The sequence below is a fragment of the Alosa alosa genome, chromosome 16, assembly GCF_017589495.1.
Source record: "Alosa alosa isolate M-15738 ecotype Scorff River chromosome 16, AALO_Geno_1.1, whole genome shotgun sequence".
NCBI lineage: Eukaryota > Metazoa > Chordata > Actinopteri > Clupeiformes > Clupeidae > Alosa > Alosa alosa.
The window spans coordinates 6,708,135-6,723,134 of NC_063204.1; the positions used below are offsets into that span (position 1 = coordinate 6,708,135).

A 15,000-nucleotide genomic window follows, 5' to 3' on the forward strand; every position below is an offset into this window, starting at 1 on the left:
CCTCTATTGATCATCTTGCTATGGAGCAGAAGAGTTTTAACAGTGAACTCAAAATAAGAGGATCTTACCTCGAGCAGAATGTACTTGTACGTTTCCCAGCGAGTCTTGTCAAATGGCATGTTGCTGTGAGGCCTGCGGAATGCATGTAGTCAATTAGCAATCTACTGTACTGCAAACCTATTACACAACCAGACAAACGTGTAAACACAACAAGGGATTTTCATGCACTATACATGTATATCAATTTCTAATCCAACAAATCCATGTTTTGTTTTCAAATTAACGTTTTTTGCAGATCCTTTCTACAGTAGAATAATCTAGACTCTTGACACAATAAGAAAAAGACTGAATCTTTTAACAGTATTGTGTATGGATATCATCACAAAGGGTTTAGAAGTTATTAAACACTGAACAAAATAAAAACACACCCAAAATGTTCCAAAAGACTCAAAACACATGTAGTATAATTTTGCATTGCAATTTTCTTCAATGTCTTGAACACAATACACAGTATAACAGAAAAAGTGCCATAGGTATGTTTGTGTGGTTGGCAGACATCAAACCCACTAGATGGTGCTTGTCACCAATCTTTGAACACATACACACAAAAATGCAGTGGATTTGAATGTTACATAACATTTTGTGTATAAGTATAAATCTTATTAAGCAATCTTAAATACATATAATCTGCTAATTGAGAAATGACAAGTGTAAAATCAATGAGTTTACAATTAGAACATTGTTGTCAGCTGCATGAAAGACGCTACATTATAATTTTACTTTACAACCACAAGGGGGCATCCTTTCTTTTGTGTAATAGAAAAGAAGAGCGTCTATGACTATGCAAATTTTCCTGTCTAATCTCATAGACTGAAGGTCTGGGCTGGATATGATTGAAGTAGAGATAAATTCAATGCAAATGAACACTGTCTATCTCTGTTCTTGTGTTCTTGTTCTCTACTCCTGCAAGATACAGCACAATCTGCAGGATCATATAACAGTTGTCCACTAGAGTGGGGTGTCATTCAATCTGGCTCCCACAATGTCAATATTTGTGGGAGCCAGCAATATATTGATGCAATATATATCATATTGCATCAAGGGTTATTATTTCAACAGACAAATGTGTCCTTTTTTTTAGATGGTCCTTGTTCAGATTGTCCTTGTACAAATGCTGTTCATTTCCAGTGAGTTCTCATGTTTAAATCATCCTTCCCAGCCTGTGTAAGATGGCTGAGACAGATGATGCCACTTTAAGGCTAAGAGTTTTTCCTTGTCCTCTGCTTCACTCAAAGAGTAAACTGTCAGCATATGGCATTCTTGTGTCAGGGCCACCAGTTTAGTGGTTGTCAGTGCAAACGTCAGTGTCTGTTTATATGGTTTCTGCAGGTTTCAACAAGTTAAATGTAAGACTTTTTAAAGGCCTTTTTAAGACCATTATGAATGAAAGACCATCTTCCCACCCTTACTGGCATAACATTAAGGAAAATCAGCCCCAGAATTACTAGCATAGTAAATAAATACAGGCTGCAATGTTTGTATTGGTTATGAGTTTTAAACTGATCCAGTTTTAGTTTATGCCAAACTGTCAAATCTCTCGGTCACTGTTTAGAGTAGAAGCTGGCTGTTACTGACAAAACTTTTAAGCTTCAGTTCTGATGCTTGAAACTAATACAAGAGTTCTCTAACTCAATCAACTCAATTTATTTGTCTGTGTGACATGTGAGGCTGTCTGATACCCCATAAAACTAGTTGGAACAGTAGAAGAAACAATCTGACCCACTGACAGAAGAGAAGATGACAACTGTGACAGTTGAACTTTGCTGTCCATGCAATGCAGTTTAGAATCTCTGATGCTGACAAACAATATTTAAATTCTCTAGGTTCATTGCAATTAAGACCTTTTAAGATTTTTTTTTTAAATTTAGGCCCAGAAATAGCAAACGTTGGAAACACGTGCATCATAATGCATAAATCTCACATTTAGCACTCAATTAAGAATATTCAGAGTTTTCACCTGCCAAGAAGGCCACACTTGTGGCAGCATGCAATTTGAAACACTTTTATCTGAAATCTGCAGCTAAATTTCATGTTTCTCTTGGTGTCATGCGATATAGCATATGGTGCACTGTGCAGCATATGGGCCAATTATGCTTGTGGATTCTTCATGCAGACGTACAGTAGTGTTGCCTAGATGTGTCTTGTGCAGCCTATTCAACCAAGACACATCTAGGCAACACTACTACAACCATTCAACCAGGACATAAAACCCAGATATGCAATAAGGTTCCATGAAGTGTGGAATGTACACATGACATATTGGAAAAAGGTTAGAACCTCAGTGCAGATCTGGTAAAGGGTCAAATATTCAGGCAGATGGGCATGATTTTACGTTGGAGTGATCCCCAACAAATCTGCATCCTCTAACAGACTACTCAAGAGTTTGGAAAGATATATCCACACTCAAATCTACAAGAAAATCGTGGAACCTAATCTATTATCTACATGTATCTATTGACTCTCTGCACCATGTTTTCTCTTAATAAATAGATAACAGATCTGAATTTAGCAGGTTCCAGGATTTTCTTGTTTGTAAATAATAGTGAAATGTCTATAACCATTTGCATGTACATAAAATACCATTTTGAAAACTGCAGTGTAGAATCTAGTATAGCTTGCAGTACAGAATCAAATTCACAACAGATAAATGAAGTCCTACTATCACAAAGTGCAAATACAGTGCCAACAAGCCTGTTGATAGCCTAAGGGGAAACTATTCTGAGTCTCAGCTTTCCACATGGAAACATCATCTGTCCACCCACTACTGTATGCCATTAATGGTGTGTGTGTGTGTGTGTGTGTGTGTGTAGCTATCAAGCACCAAGAGATACACGATTAAAAATGGCAAAGCTTGAAAAGGCTTTGTTTCTAACATTGTTTTGACCAACTTGAGTAAGAGCGTTTAACAAAAACAAGTTAATGAAAACGGAGTTGGAAAAACATGAAGAAACATATGACATAATAAAACAGAGGAAGCATCAAAAACCCTTCCTACTCATGAAACCAGCCCACAGAAGGGTTCACATCTCACTCATACTGAGTTCTAACTGGAAAATCTTCTTTACTGCGTCACAGTGCCAATCCTGTCACATAGGCTACAGTAAAATGTCTTGAGGTTACATCTAAACGTTCCTGTTAGCACTAGCATAGTGTAGAACCAAGAGAAAAAGCTAATAACATTTCAAAAATGTAAAGATCAATGCATTGTTCAGTAGGCAGGTCTAGGTAAAGTGATTGTGGCTGTCAAGAAACTCTACCTGGCACCTTCTAGTGTACATCCTTTCTGCAGCCACATTGACTGCAAAGCTATTTTTGTTACAGTAGTTTCTCATAGCACGAGCTTGTTATCAGCTGAAGTTTGCAGTACGTTTTCTGGCTTGCCTGCCACCATTCTCAGCACCACTTGTCCAGAACTTGTCCAAGGCCAAACTTAAACTCATGTGGTTGGAGGCACTGTAGTGCATGTGGCTGTAGCATTTGTACCACATTCAGGTCCAAGTGCTTGAACATCAGCTTGATGTTCTTTTGGGCCCCATCATTGCCACCGTCAACTTCAAGGCACCTAATCCTAACCTTAACCCTAACCCTTGCCTAACCCTAGCACCTTCCAGGCAGCGCTGCCTTGAAGTCAACGTTGGGGGCCCAAAAGACCATATAACGTCCAAGTGCCCATGGGAATCAAGTCTGAATTCAGCCTGGTAATTTCCCAATCCCACCCCATCTCTGTCTCCCACTCGCGTCCTTTCACTCTTCATGGTGCTATCTAAATAAAAGCAGTCTAAAAAAAAAAAAAAAAGTCTAAAAGTCTAAAAAAAAAACTCATGTTGTTCATCAACATAAACAAATCTTAAAGGTAGGGTTCAGCTTTACTGGATGACATTGTTTTCGTTTGTTTGTTTGTTCGTGAAGAGAACACATGGAGAAGAGAAGGGTGTGTATCCTCTTATCCAACTCTGCAGTAGATGGCAAATAAGCTTATTTCCCAAAATGTTCCTTCAAGAAGCGCGGGACTGCAGCCAACCTCACTGGATGTGGCTGTGAGAGGAACATTGACCCCAGACTGAACAGGAGGGCAAATTGGACAAAGAGCCAAAGAAAACTTCCAAGGTGAACTCCGAAGTCAAGGTGCATCAGTGTCTGATCACACCATCCGTCACTTTTTGAACAACAGTGTGCTGCTTGGATGACTCAACCGTTGAAAGAAAACCATAAAATACCCAGACTGGAATTGTCTAAAATGCATATTGTCAAATCATATCTTCCAGGACTGATGAGACAAAACATGAGCTTCTTGGCAAATCACAATATGTTCACAGATCAAAAAATAAGCGTGTCCAAGAAAAGAACTCCATTCTTATTTTGAAAAACGGAAGAGGTGCAGTTATGTTTTGGTACTGCTTTGCTGAGTCTGGCCGATTTGTTTTGTTATTTAACATATTCTGTTGAATAAAAAAGTAAACATCGAAGTCTAATTTACATGGAATAAACTATGATGAATGTTGAATACTTTTGTCAGTTTCAAATTATTTTAAAGAAAATTTGAGGGCTTTTCTTTTTCGTGGAAGGGTACTAACAATTTCAGCCATGACTGTAGGCTTTAAGAACAGTGTGGATATCTAGTGTAAGTACAACCAAACCTCACACCAATGAAATTATACAACTGTTTACTTTAAAATGTTCAGCTTACAGACCTTATCTTAACACTTTCTCACCAAAGTGTGTGCACACCTAAGTTCAATCCTGACATTTCTGAAACTTGTTCTAGGGACACCTTTGGAATTCTGCTCTGGCACAGGCAGCAGATTGTAGATGTCAGACTATTGATTATATTGCACTCAGCACATTTAGCCATGGACAGAAGAGGGCAAAAAACATTTACTAAATGCAGCACCTCTCCAAACACAGCAAAAAAAGTGGTGGTCCCCCATCCCTCCCCCCACAATTACATTTTGGTGAAGCACTTACACTATTTTCTCATCTCACCAAAATGAGTTAAAGTGCTCTGATCCCCTCCCCCCATCCACTCACTCATTTGTGTGTATGAGTGGGTCACATGCTGCGAGTTAAACTAGGCTGTGTAAAAGTTTGAGCATGCCTTGCATTAGCAGGCCTATCCAGTTTGGCCTCACTAACACTGACACAACAAATGTCAGACGGATAGATTAAAGTTTCTGTTTGCACTACTTTTGGAGATATTAACACAGAGAAAGAATGTGCTTCTGAATTCTATTTGTAGCGTACCAATCAATCATTAAGCATGCACCTGGATATCACAAGGATAGAGATTTCTACAGTGGCTATACCATAGAAGCTAGCATTAACAACATGTTTAAATATCAGTGTATGAAGGACATCTGCCAAATATACACTTGGTTTAGAGTGATTGAGGAAACATGATACAATCTCTTCAGAAAGTAAACCACATGATCATCTCAGTGTATTGTGTATCTATTGTTGGTCTTTGTAGACTTGATCAGATCTAAAATAAAGTTTTATCAACAAATCTCAAGAACACACACACACAAACATCCATAAACATACATGCAAAATTTGTAGTGGCACCCATACACATGCTCAAACACACACACGCACGCACACACAAGCACACACGTGCGCACACCCATACACATGCTCAAACACGCATGCACACACACACACACACACACACACACACATAGCATCTCTGAGGACCTCTGTTCTGATCTCATCATCTCTACTCCTGGTGAATTCCTCTGTGCTCATCCCTCTTGCTGTGTAATTGCGCCTGCAGCAGCCTTAATCAATTTCCATAGAGAACAAAGCGTCCAACACTGAGCCCCATGTGCCAGAAATGTGCTTAAAGTTGCCTCGTCTTCCAGGGAATACTTGCATGAGGAGCCCATGGCTTCTCCACTTGGACCCCATCCAGGTCTTTTGAAGTTCACCGCTCAGGGGAGCATGGCACTTCTGTATCATAAGATCAGTTGGAGAGACACCCCCCTTGCCTTACACAAGATTCTAATCAGAGTGATTTGTAAACACGTTGCTATCATGTGTTGGGTTTTTTTGTGGACATCTTCTATAGAGTAAGATGCCATCTTTCCAGCAAGTGTGTCTGTGTCAAATTGCTGTTAAGAATTACTACAGGCTGACCTGAAGCGAAGGGGTGTGTCTTATCTGGATGATCTCTATGTCCTATACATACCTATACACCATGACCTGAGCTGAACTAGCTCCAATAAGATGAAGATGTTGAAAAGGGTGTGTGGATGTGCATACAGTATATCTGTGTGGGGTGTGTGTGAGGGGCATTACATTGTCTGTCTCTCTCTCTCTCTCTCTCTCTCTCTCTCACACACACACACACACACACACACACACACACACACACACACACACTCATTTTCTGTGTAGTATGTGAAATATGATGTGCGTGTTTTTTTTTTTCCTTTCATTTTGACAATGCCTTATATCGTTTGTCTCTGAGATATTTTATTTAATTCTGTCTATTACTTATACATGTAAATGCTTTAATATATTTTAAAGTCTCCCTCACAGAGCAAAGAGGACATTTCAGACATCTTTCATTGTATTTGCTGTAGCCTAAAGTGTGTGCTGATTGGAACACTGAACAGACACAATCAGCATTTGGTACTTTAACTTGAGAATGGATAAGAAGCTTCCTAAGAATGGACCTCCTGATATTGCCCCACTGAGACTTAATCTTGCCTAAATCTCAGCATATTCCTGGTGACCTACAGTTTGTGGTAAGGGGTGCATTTAGTCATTCTCACTCTGTTATTTGAGTGCATTGGTGACTGGTGGATGGTGACCTGTTACGGTGTGGGAAAGTTCAGAGATTAGGTTGGAACAATATTCACATTTTGATATTTATGTGACTCCTGAAATCTATTTTTCATTTTCAGTAACCAGATATAATTCTTCAACAAAATCATGAATAAAAGAAGAAGGGTTACATTGCCTAGTAGACAGTAGTGCATACACCTGTGAATTGAATGGCAAATGAGTTAATAAAGTAACAGAGGGGGGCTGTACAGTTCTCTCAGCTAGCATAAATAAATGACTAATGTTGCTATCAAAGGTTTTCAATGGGAAATGAAAACACTAATTCACTTTTATATTGTCTGGTTGGCAGGAATGATAAAAAAAAAAACAGCCTCCACCTTCCTTCTGCCTTCATACATACATAAACTCCATAACTGGACATTAACATTAAGTCCTCATTTCACATGGCCAGACGTATCCACTATACCATACTGCTGTAGTACTCTACATCCTCCTCTATCCGCCATGTGCAACAAGTCAGGTTAACTGGGACAATGACAAAGCTCTAAACAAACATGCTAACACCTGCATCAGAAGTCCCATAGTCCTACAGAGCAGTAGTGATACAGTATGCATGACCATCCAGAGTGTTGTTTTTTCTTAGGATTGTGGGTCCTAGGCAGCAGAAATGTATCTGAACAGAAGAAAGTACTAAGGTAAAGTACTACATGATCACTGAAATAATCCTGTGGTGTTATGATGCACCAAAAAGTATTGAGAAAACTCTTACAGTTGACTACTTCACTGTATAAATAAGAAAGAGGTTCTACCCAGTATTGTATACAAACTAACAGGAAAGACAATATGAGGACTACAGGTCACCTAAAAAGTAGCGAGTCCGTGTATACTGTGCAGGTGTATTGTCCTCACACTGCACTATTAGTGGTATCAATATTTACGATAAAATACAATGTATGTCTCTGTAATAAAAGGAAAAAAAACGCTTGCACTTGCTTGTACTAGCACAGTGATCAGACAGTGATAATAACTTACAAGAGACATGTCACGACTCTGTAAATGCTATCCAATGGGAGTCCACTACAGATGACTCTATTTGTGAAACACAAATTCGAACCTTTAAAAGCAGCTGCAGCAAAGACAAACAAACAGGAACATTAAACACTCCAACACGACTTCATCGTGCGTAGCAGGAGAAGGATATTGCTGAGAATACAGACTGTTCTTTTATTTTTTCCGTACTAGCGATAATATCACATACCTTGCGGTGACGAAATAATGTTTTATATGGTGCATTGCTGTATTTTGCTTCTTGACGCAAAGATAGTGATTACAAGCTGCGCATTTATCCACCACACGTCCACAAATGATGACTGAGTGTCAATCGATAATTCCGCAATAGGATACCTGGTTATACAGGAAGAAGTCCTACCTTGGGTAGCTCAAGGAGTTTTAGCGACTCAACGACATCAGGACGTTACCTAGCTGTGCACTTAATAAATAGCCTGCGTGGTTATGTTCCCCCCCTCGTTCTCACTTGGTGTTGTTTATTTTCGATGCCTTAGGATGTTTACGGTCTGTGGAGAGAATACATATCTTCTATAGAAATTAAGGAAATTCACGAAGACTTTTAGGTACCTCGGCTACTGTTAGTAATTACTTTACTGCATGCGGCTTCCTCAGCATCGCGCAGGCGCCGCTCAAGTCTTCCCCTTCGCTGCGATGGCAACGGTACTTTCCTGGAAGTAGTTGCTCTCTTGCAGCACTGAATCGACTACTCATATCCATCCCCCACCCCCAGCCAGCCAGCTCTCGCAGCAGAGCAAATGAACAACAGGTATACTGTTCTCTAGCCACGCACACTGCATGAGGTTTCCTCTAACTGACTGTTGGACCAGAATTCCACATTAGCCCCTCTAAGGAGAGTTAAGTCTTGACGCCCTACAGAACACAGTCAAATAAACCTATCTGAACCTATAAATAGCAAAAAAGGTGGATGAACTATTTATAACAACAATCAACAGGTGCAGTAGGTTAGGCCTACATGTGGTGAAATAGTGCATTGCCTCGCAAACTTCCAGTCAGTCGTGTTGCGTAATGTAAAGATGTGACGTTCATAACGGCATTCCATACGCCCCCGTTAGACATTAGGCTATAAGGAGGAAACGAATGGTGAAACCGGAGAATGTGTTAAGAAATACCGACCGCCAACGTAAGCTATTGAACTGGTTTGTCCCCAAATTGTGCAGGGTGCCTACATTCTCAGCGGTAACTGAGTGGTAACTAGTCGTGTTTTAAACTAGATGTACCGCATAGCGGTACAAAATATGACCGCCGCTCAGTCCTGTACATCCGTTCCGCGAAAATAAATCACACTTCAATTTGTCTCCATATTTTACTCCATCCCCCACTCTTGAAACTTTTGTGTATGCTTATTTGGCATGCCTGAGTGTGTGTGTGCGGCTGCACAGAAAGTACCCTACTGGTGCTGAAAAGGTGAATAGATTGTAGAATAGCCAAAGAAGATGTAGAATTGTTATAAAACCTTTAAAATCTCTAAACAATCACAAGTAGGGCAGTTCATCACAGTTCATCCATTGCAACTGGATTGATGAAAGGTCACTTACACCTGTAGGCTACATTGTATTTGGGAAAAGCAAAAGGTATCAGCATAATGTTATTTATTTATTTATTTTTTATGTATTTATAAACAAAAACATCTCTGTCAGTTCCATGCCGTTTTCAACAGCTATCAAAAACAAAGGTCATTTTTTGGATGGATGGATTTTTTGTGAATGTTTCTTCTTCTACATAAGATTTTAGTCATCTTTAGTTCATGTAATACTTTATTGTCAATGCACAAATTAAGTAACAGTAGTCTGAAACGTTATTGTTAATGCACAAATTAAGTAACAGTAGCCTAGTCTGAAATGAAATGCTGTTTTACATCTAACCAGTGGTGCAAATAACTGACATGTCCAAATGGGCCTTGATGAAATCGTCAGCTAGACTGTTTCATACACATTTTACGGGCCAAAGTTGAAAACTTTTGTCGTTATTGTTAGTGCAAAATAGGCTGATTCATGTTCCCTTGCATTGTTTAACTGAGGTCCATGGCTAGTCTGGCTTTCATCAGACCAAGCTCAATCTTTTAAGAAATCAAAAATAAATAGCGGGCAGATCAGGCTGGGTTCACCCAGCCTAGTCCATAGGCACCCGATATTGTTTAATTTTTCGATTGAGATATAGCCTTCGCGCTCTGGCTATTCTAAATGCAAAAATGCATCAGGGAGTTATGACAAAGCGGTAACTAACAAACTAGATCCTAATAGAAAGTTGTTAGCTTCCTAAGCTACAGGTAGGATTATAAGGTAGGCCTAATGACAACATAAATTGTCAATAGGCTATGCTGGCGACACAAATAAAATCTCCTTTGGAAACCAATGGCTTCGCCTTACAGTATCAAAGCGGGACTTAAACTGTCATATCGTGGCGAAAAGTTGTAATAACATTCGCAGCTCCATGAGTCAAGGAAAGCCTTGAATGAAGTAGCCACTTCTAAATGGGACCCACTACACAGTAGCTTAAGGTGTTTTGCTAAAGCAGCCATAATGAAATGAAGGTGTCATTGTTTGGATACTTCACACACCGCGTGCTTTTTAATTTCACAGACTACAACTACCAAGCTGTAATCAAAGCACATCGATTCCCCTCTCACACCCTGCTGCACTTAAAACAAAATAAACAGCGTCTCAGTCTCCGCATGTATAGGCAAAACTGTATCAGACGATTGTAGCGTTGGTAAATCTTCCATTGCACAGAATGATTTTTGTAGCCACGTGCAATAAATGACAGTCGAAAGATACAAACAGTGCTGCTATACATTTGCTTGGTATAACGCATTTATAGTTTTCTACAAATGCAATAAATCAAATGCCTCCATCACTCAACCAGCGCTACTAACGGTAACATTACCTAGGTCCTTATTGATATTACAAGATTAGCGTACCTGCAGTAAAACCAAGCATGTCCGATAAACATCCTCAGATTTATTTGGCTTCAAGAAGAAATGGGAATTACACTTCATGTGAACATCGTCCTATCCTTATTAGATGTTAAGCTGCGGTAAATTACAGTCCTTGTATGGAAAGCGTCCATTGTTTTTCAACCCACTTTTTAACTTCCAACAAAATTACGTCTCACTGCAGCGATCGCCATCTAGTGGACAAGCGATAAACGACCAATACTGAAAATGCAGCCATGATGATGATGATGAATATTTATTTTGGCTTTCTTTTAATCCTACTGATTTTCATTTTTTTACCGGGGGCAAATCACAAATGAGTGATTATGAGCCAGGTTGATGTGGGCCCTTGAGACCAACATACCATAAAAGATTCACAGAGAACTGTTTCTGCCCTACCCTCCTTTCGGGGGGTCCAGTCCAGCGGGGGCTGCAGATGAAAGCGAAAAATGGCGGTTCCATGCTATCCATGTGGGGGTACATGCCCACCAAGTTTGTGTACCCGGTCTTTCAGTGTCGGGAATCCTTGTTGGTGTACGTCACTAAATGTACACATAAATTATTTTATTGTAAGGCCCCCCATGAACGAAAGTACACAAAACTTGGCATGTATTCAGAGGGTGTCATAATGATCCTACACTTTTAATTTCGTGCAGTTTTGACCTTGTCAGCCAGAGATATTGAGATGAAAACACTTAATTTTTTGCTTTTTAATTTTTAACTAGGTGGCGCTATACATGAAATAAGTGGTAATGGGATGGGTTGACATGCCCCTTAAGACCAACATACAAAAAAGGTGGACCCCCTAGGCCCTACGGTTCTCGAGATATTCACAGAAAACTGTCTCCGGCCACCTACAGGCCAGTTGGTGTATAGTAATATAAATTAATTTATTGTGTGGCCCCCATGAACAAATTCCACGAAACTTGGCGTGCATTCAGAAGGTGTCAAAATGATCCTACACTTCCAATTTCGTGCAGTTTTGACTATGTTAGGTCACAGATACCTACAATTACAACACCTCATTTTTACTTTTTTGTGTTTAACTAGGTGGCGCTATACATGAAATTAGTGGTTATGGAATGGGTTGACATGGCCTTGAGATCAACATAAAAAAAAGGTGGTCCTCCTAAACCTTACGGTTCTCGAGATATTCACAGAAAACTGTGTCTGCCCTACCCTCCTTTCGGAGGTGCAGTCCAGCGTGGGGGCTACAGATCAAAACGAAAAACGATGGTTCCATGCTATCCATATGGGGTTACATGCCCACCAAGTTTTGTCTACCCGGTCTTTCAGTGTCGGGAATCATTGACGGAAATTTGGACATGCGAAAAAAAAAAAAAAAAAAATCTGACTAAACCTATATGACCGCCGCTTCGCTGCGCGGCGGTCATAATAACAGTGACGACGAGATGTAAAGTCAACTGTTTTTCAGCACCTTGGTCAGCTCCACCAGAGCCGGTAGGAGGAGCTGGTTATGGTACTGAAACAGGTAGCCAAGAGACGAGAGCTCCATTTCATCTCAGTTTTCAACAGTGCAGTGACTAATTCCTCGACTATACAGTGCGTCTAAAAATCCTATAAATTAATAAAATAAAACTTAGTAGCCAACGTGCATTCATATTTTAATCGTCCTGTTAGACCAATTCTGGGATTGGAATGTACGTTCTTCGATGTTGTAAGAGAGAACATTCTCATTTATAAAACTGCTTACAGCATTTGTGTAATGAGTAGGTTTTCCGTACTACTCCACACATCGACGTCAAATTAGCCTGTCTTCTCTCCCTTGAAACTAGAAAAACTTGGCTCTGTGCCTAGAGGACCTATGATGAATTGAGGAAACTTGGTCGGAAAGATTTGGGTCTCTCTCATTGGTCTTTTAATTCCCATTGTACCAGGCATACTTTGGCTACCCACTTACTGTCACCAGTGGGAATCAGAGTAATTACTGTCTCCTTTGCCACTAATAGAAAGACTGTCTAAACTAGTTTAAGGAGAGCTTGTGTGACAGTCCTTCATCAAACCCTCTCATATACATTTTCCTCAACTACAGACTCAGTCTGCAGTGGACCTCGTAGATCTGATACCAGTGTGTGAGCTTACTTTTGACCAAGTGGAAAAGATCCTGAGCTGTAAGTAGGACAGAGAATGTTAATGAGGATGCATGCATAATGCAGAACAGTGGCTTGAATGTCAGTGATCATTGCTTTAAAACGTCTAATTGGATGCATGCTTATAATTGTACGCTACGGTATTTGTTCAGAATGTGCTGATACACCCTCACATTGATACATAGAAGTGCCAGCACAGTTCGCCAAAGCGTTGTAATCAACTGACGAGCTGGCAAGACATGCAACTCACTTTCATCTTTATTGATGGGTATGATTTTAATGTTTTAGGAGGCGTCACGCTGAAGCTGTCATCTGTCCTGTTTATGTGAACAGCATGGTTTGCGTTGTGCGCTTGCGCTCCAGTGCTGAGGTCTCACATTCGGCGAGTGTAAGAGAGAGAGTGAGAGAAGCAAAAAGGGGAGATAGGAGGAGAAATCTGTGACCATTCCTTCAAGCCGTTTTACCCTGTGGTCTGCTCCAAGTGTCTGAACGTGTCACCGAGAAATGTAGACCGAGTGTGTTCCTTGCATCTCTTATCTGTCGCGTCGTGCATACACGATTCGTGCATCGGAGACTTTGTGGTGATTACTGATTCTACATGCTGTAGAGAACCGCACCGTCCATCCTCTCGTCTCTAGACTGTAGAATGAAGCGAGAAGCATTCGTTGTCGTCGCATGAGATTGTGTGACGAAGGTGGCTGCGGACATTTAAACACAACAGGTTACCGGTGTTTTCTCGAGAAAAGGGCTGAAAAGTGCCACCATGTCGGCGAAAGAAAGACCAAAAGGAAAGGTGACGAAAGACAGCGTTACCTTGCTGCCTTGCTTCTATTTTGTTGAGGTAGGTTTAATTGACATCTTAATTATAATAGAATTGTCGATAAATGACCATAACATACGGTTTTGAAGGGAATAGTGGTGTTTATACGGTGATGTCGGTCATTCACACAGATGGTCCTTTGGTCATTCGATGTCATCGGTATTGAACGAAATCATCGAATGGTGTCAGAAATTAGGTTAAATGTGTGACACTAGGTTAACGTCAAGTTCGTCGTCAAGAGCTTGCTTTTTTGTCATTGCATCAGTGTATCAGTATCAGTGATGATTTGTGTGCACATCCTTCAATATACACATGCATACACATATACCTGTATTGGAGTCAACAAATATATTAGAGAAATACCTTTGTCATGGCGAAAAGGAATATAAAACTTGTAGTGCAGCAATGCTGTTTCTGAAGCTATCTACTAAACAGCTATACTAGTATTTAGCATAGTATGTGTATCTGTGTCATTTAAAGCCAAGTGTTTATTTAAACGAGCTTCTTCATGTCACTGTTTTTTTTTTTTTTTTTTTTTTTTTATCAAAGTAGGGTGCTATGCATCCTTGTCCCAATTTGCTTTTACACATCAAATATGTCCTAGTTTCATGGTTACATTGAATGCTTCACAGGTCAGGGTCTTCTATGATCATGGATCAACATCAATGCAATGTCTTAACCCACATTGAATTTCTTGGTGTTGAGAAAAGGTGTTGACTCATTACTGGCCTTTCTTCTTGTGAATATATGGAGTTTTGGTCCATGCATGTGCAGTCATGCCTGTAGGGAGGTTGGAATTCAGCTCCATGAGGGGGTGAGACATCCAGTTTTTCAGTATTGTGCGGACAACACATAAGTTGCCATGAGAGAAGGTTACATGTGAAGATCTACAATGTTTTGAGCCTAAAGGCTTTGGCCTCACCAGATGTGTCTGTCAGCATGATAGAGACAAGGTGACATATATCCATTGCAACTGACTAGTCTCCCTCAAAGTCTGGTCTAAAAACATGCTTCACGTCAAGGCTCCTACTTTTGTTCTTTGATCACAACACATATCTCCCACCTGCATCATTATTCACTACACATCACAACAGTAGAGACAGCCTGAAGACTGTGACTTCAAGTGAAACCATGAAAACATCATCACTATTTCATGAACAGTGTTTTTTGGTGGATGAAGAATATTCAGGCCCCATTTATTT

At 40.1% G+C, this 15,000-nt stretch overlaps 2 protein-coding genes across 3 annotated transcripts in view; one reads left to right on the plus strand and one right to left on the minus strand.

Annotated features, from left to right (window-relative positions):
* plppr5b (phospholipid phosphatase related 5b) overlaps positions 1 to 8,581 on the minus strand; it is a 68,461-nt gene extending 59,880 nt beyond the window's left edge. The window contains exons 1-2 of one of the 2 annotated variants that reach the window (XM_048265838.1): positions 8,482 to 8,581; positions 69 to 132 (exon numbers count right to left, since the gene is read on the minus strand). In XM_048265838.1, the coding sequence (XP_048121795.1) occupies positions 69 to 119 (51 nt within the window). In that variant the 5' untranslated portion in view covers positions 120 to 132; positions 8,482 to 8,581. Of the gene's footprint in view, positions 1 to 68; positions 133 to 8,275 lie in introns of both variants that reach the window. The other variant, XM_048265837.1, reaches the window with a different exon arrangement.
* Positions 8,582 to 13,356: 4,775 nt separating this feature from the next.
* LOC125310021 (phospholipid phosphatase-related protein type 4) overlaps positions 13,357 to 15,000 on the plus strand; it is a 22,284-nt gene continuing 20,640 nt past the window's right edge. Inside the window, exon 1 of the mRNA XM_048267194.1 lies at positions 13,357 to 13,819. Within this exon, the coding sequence (XP_048123151.1) occupies positions 13,742 to 13,819 (78 nt within the window). The 5' untranslated portion in view covers positions 13,357 to 13,741. The remainder of the gene's footprint in view (positions 13,820 to 15,000) is intronic.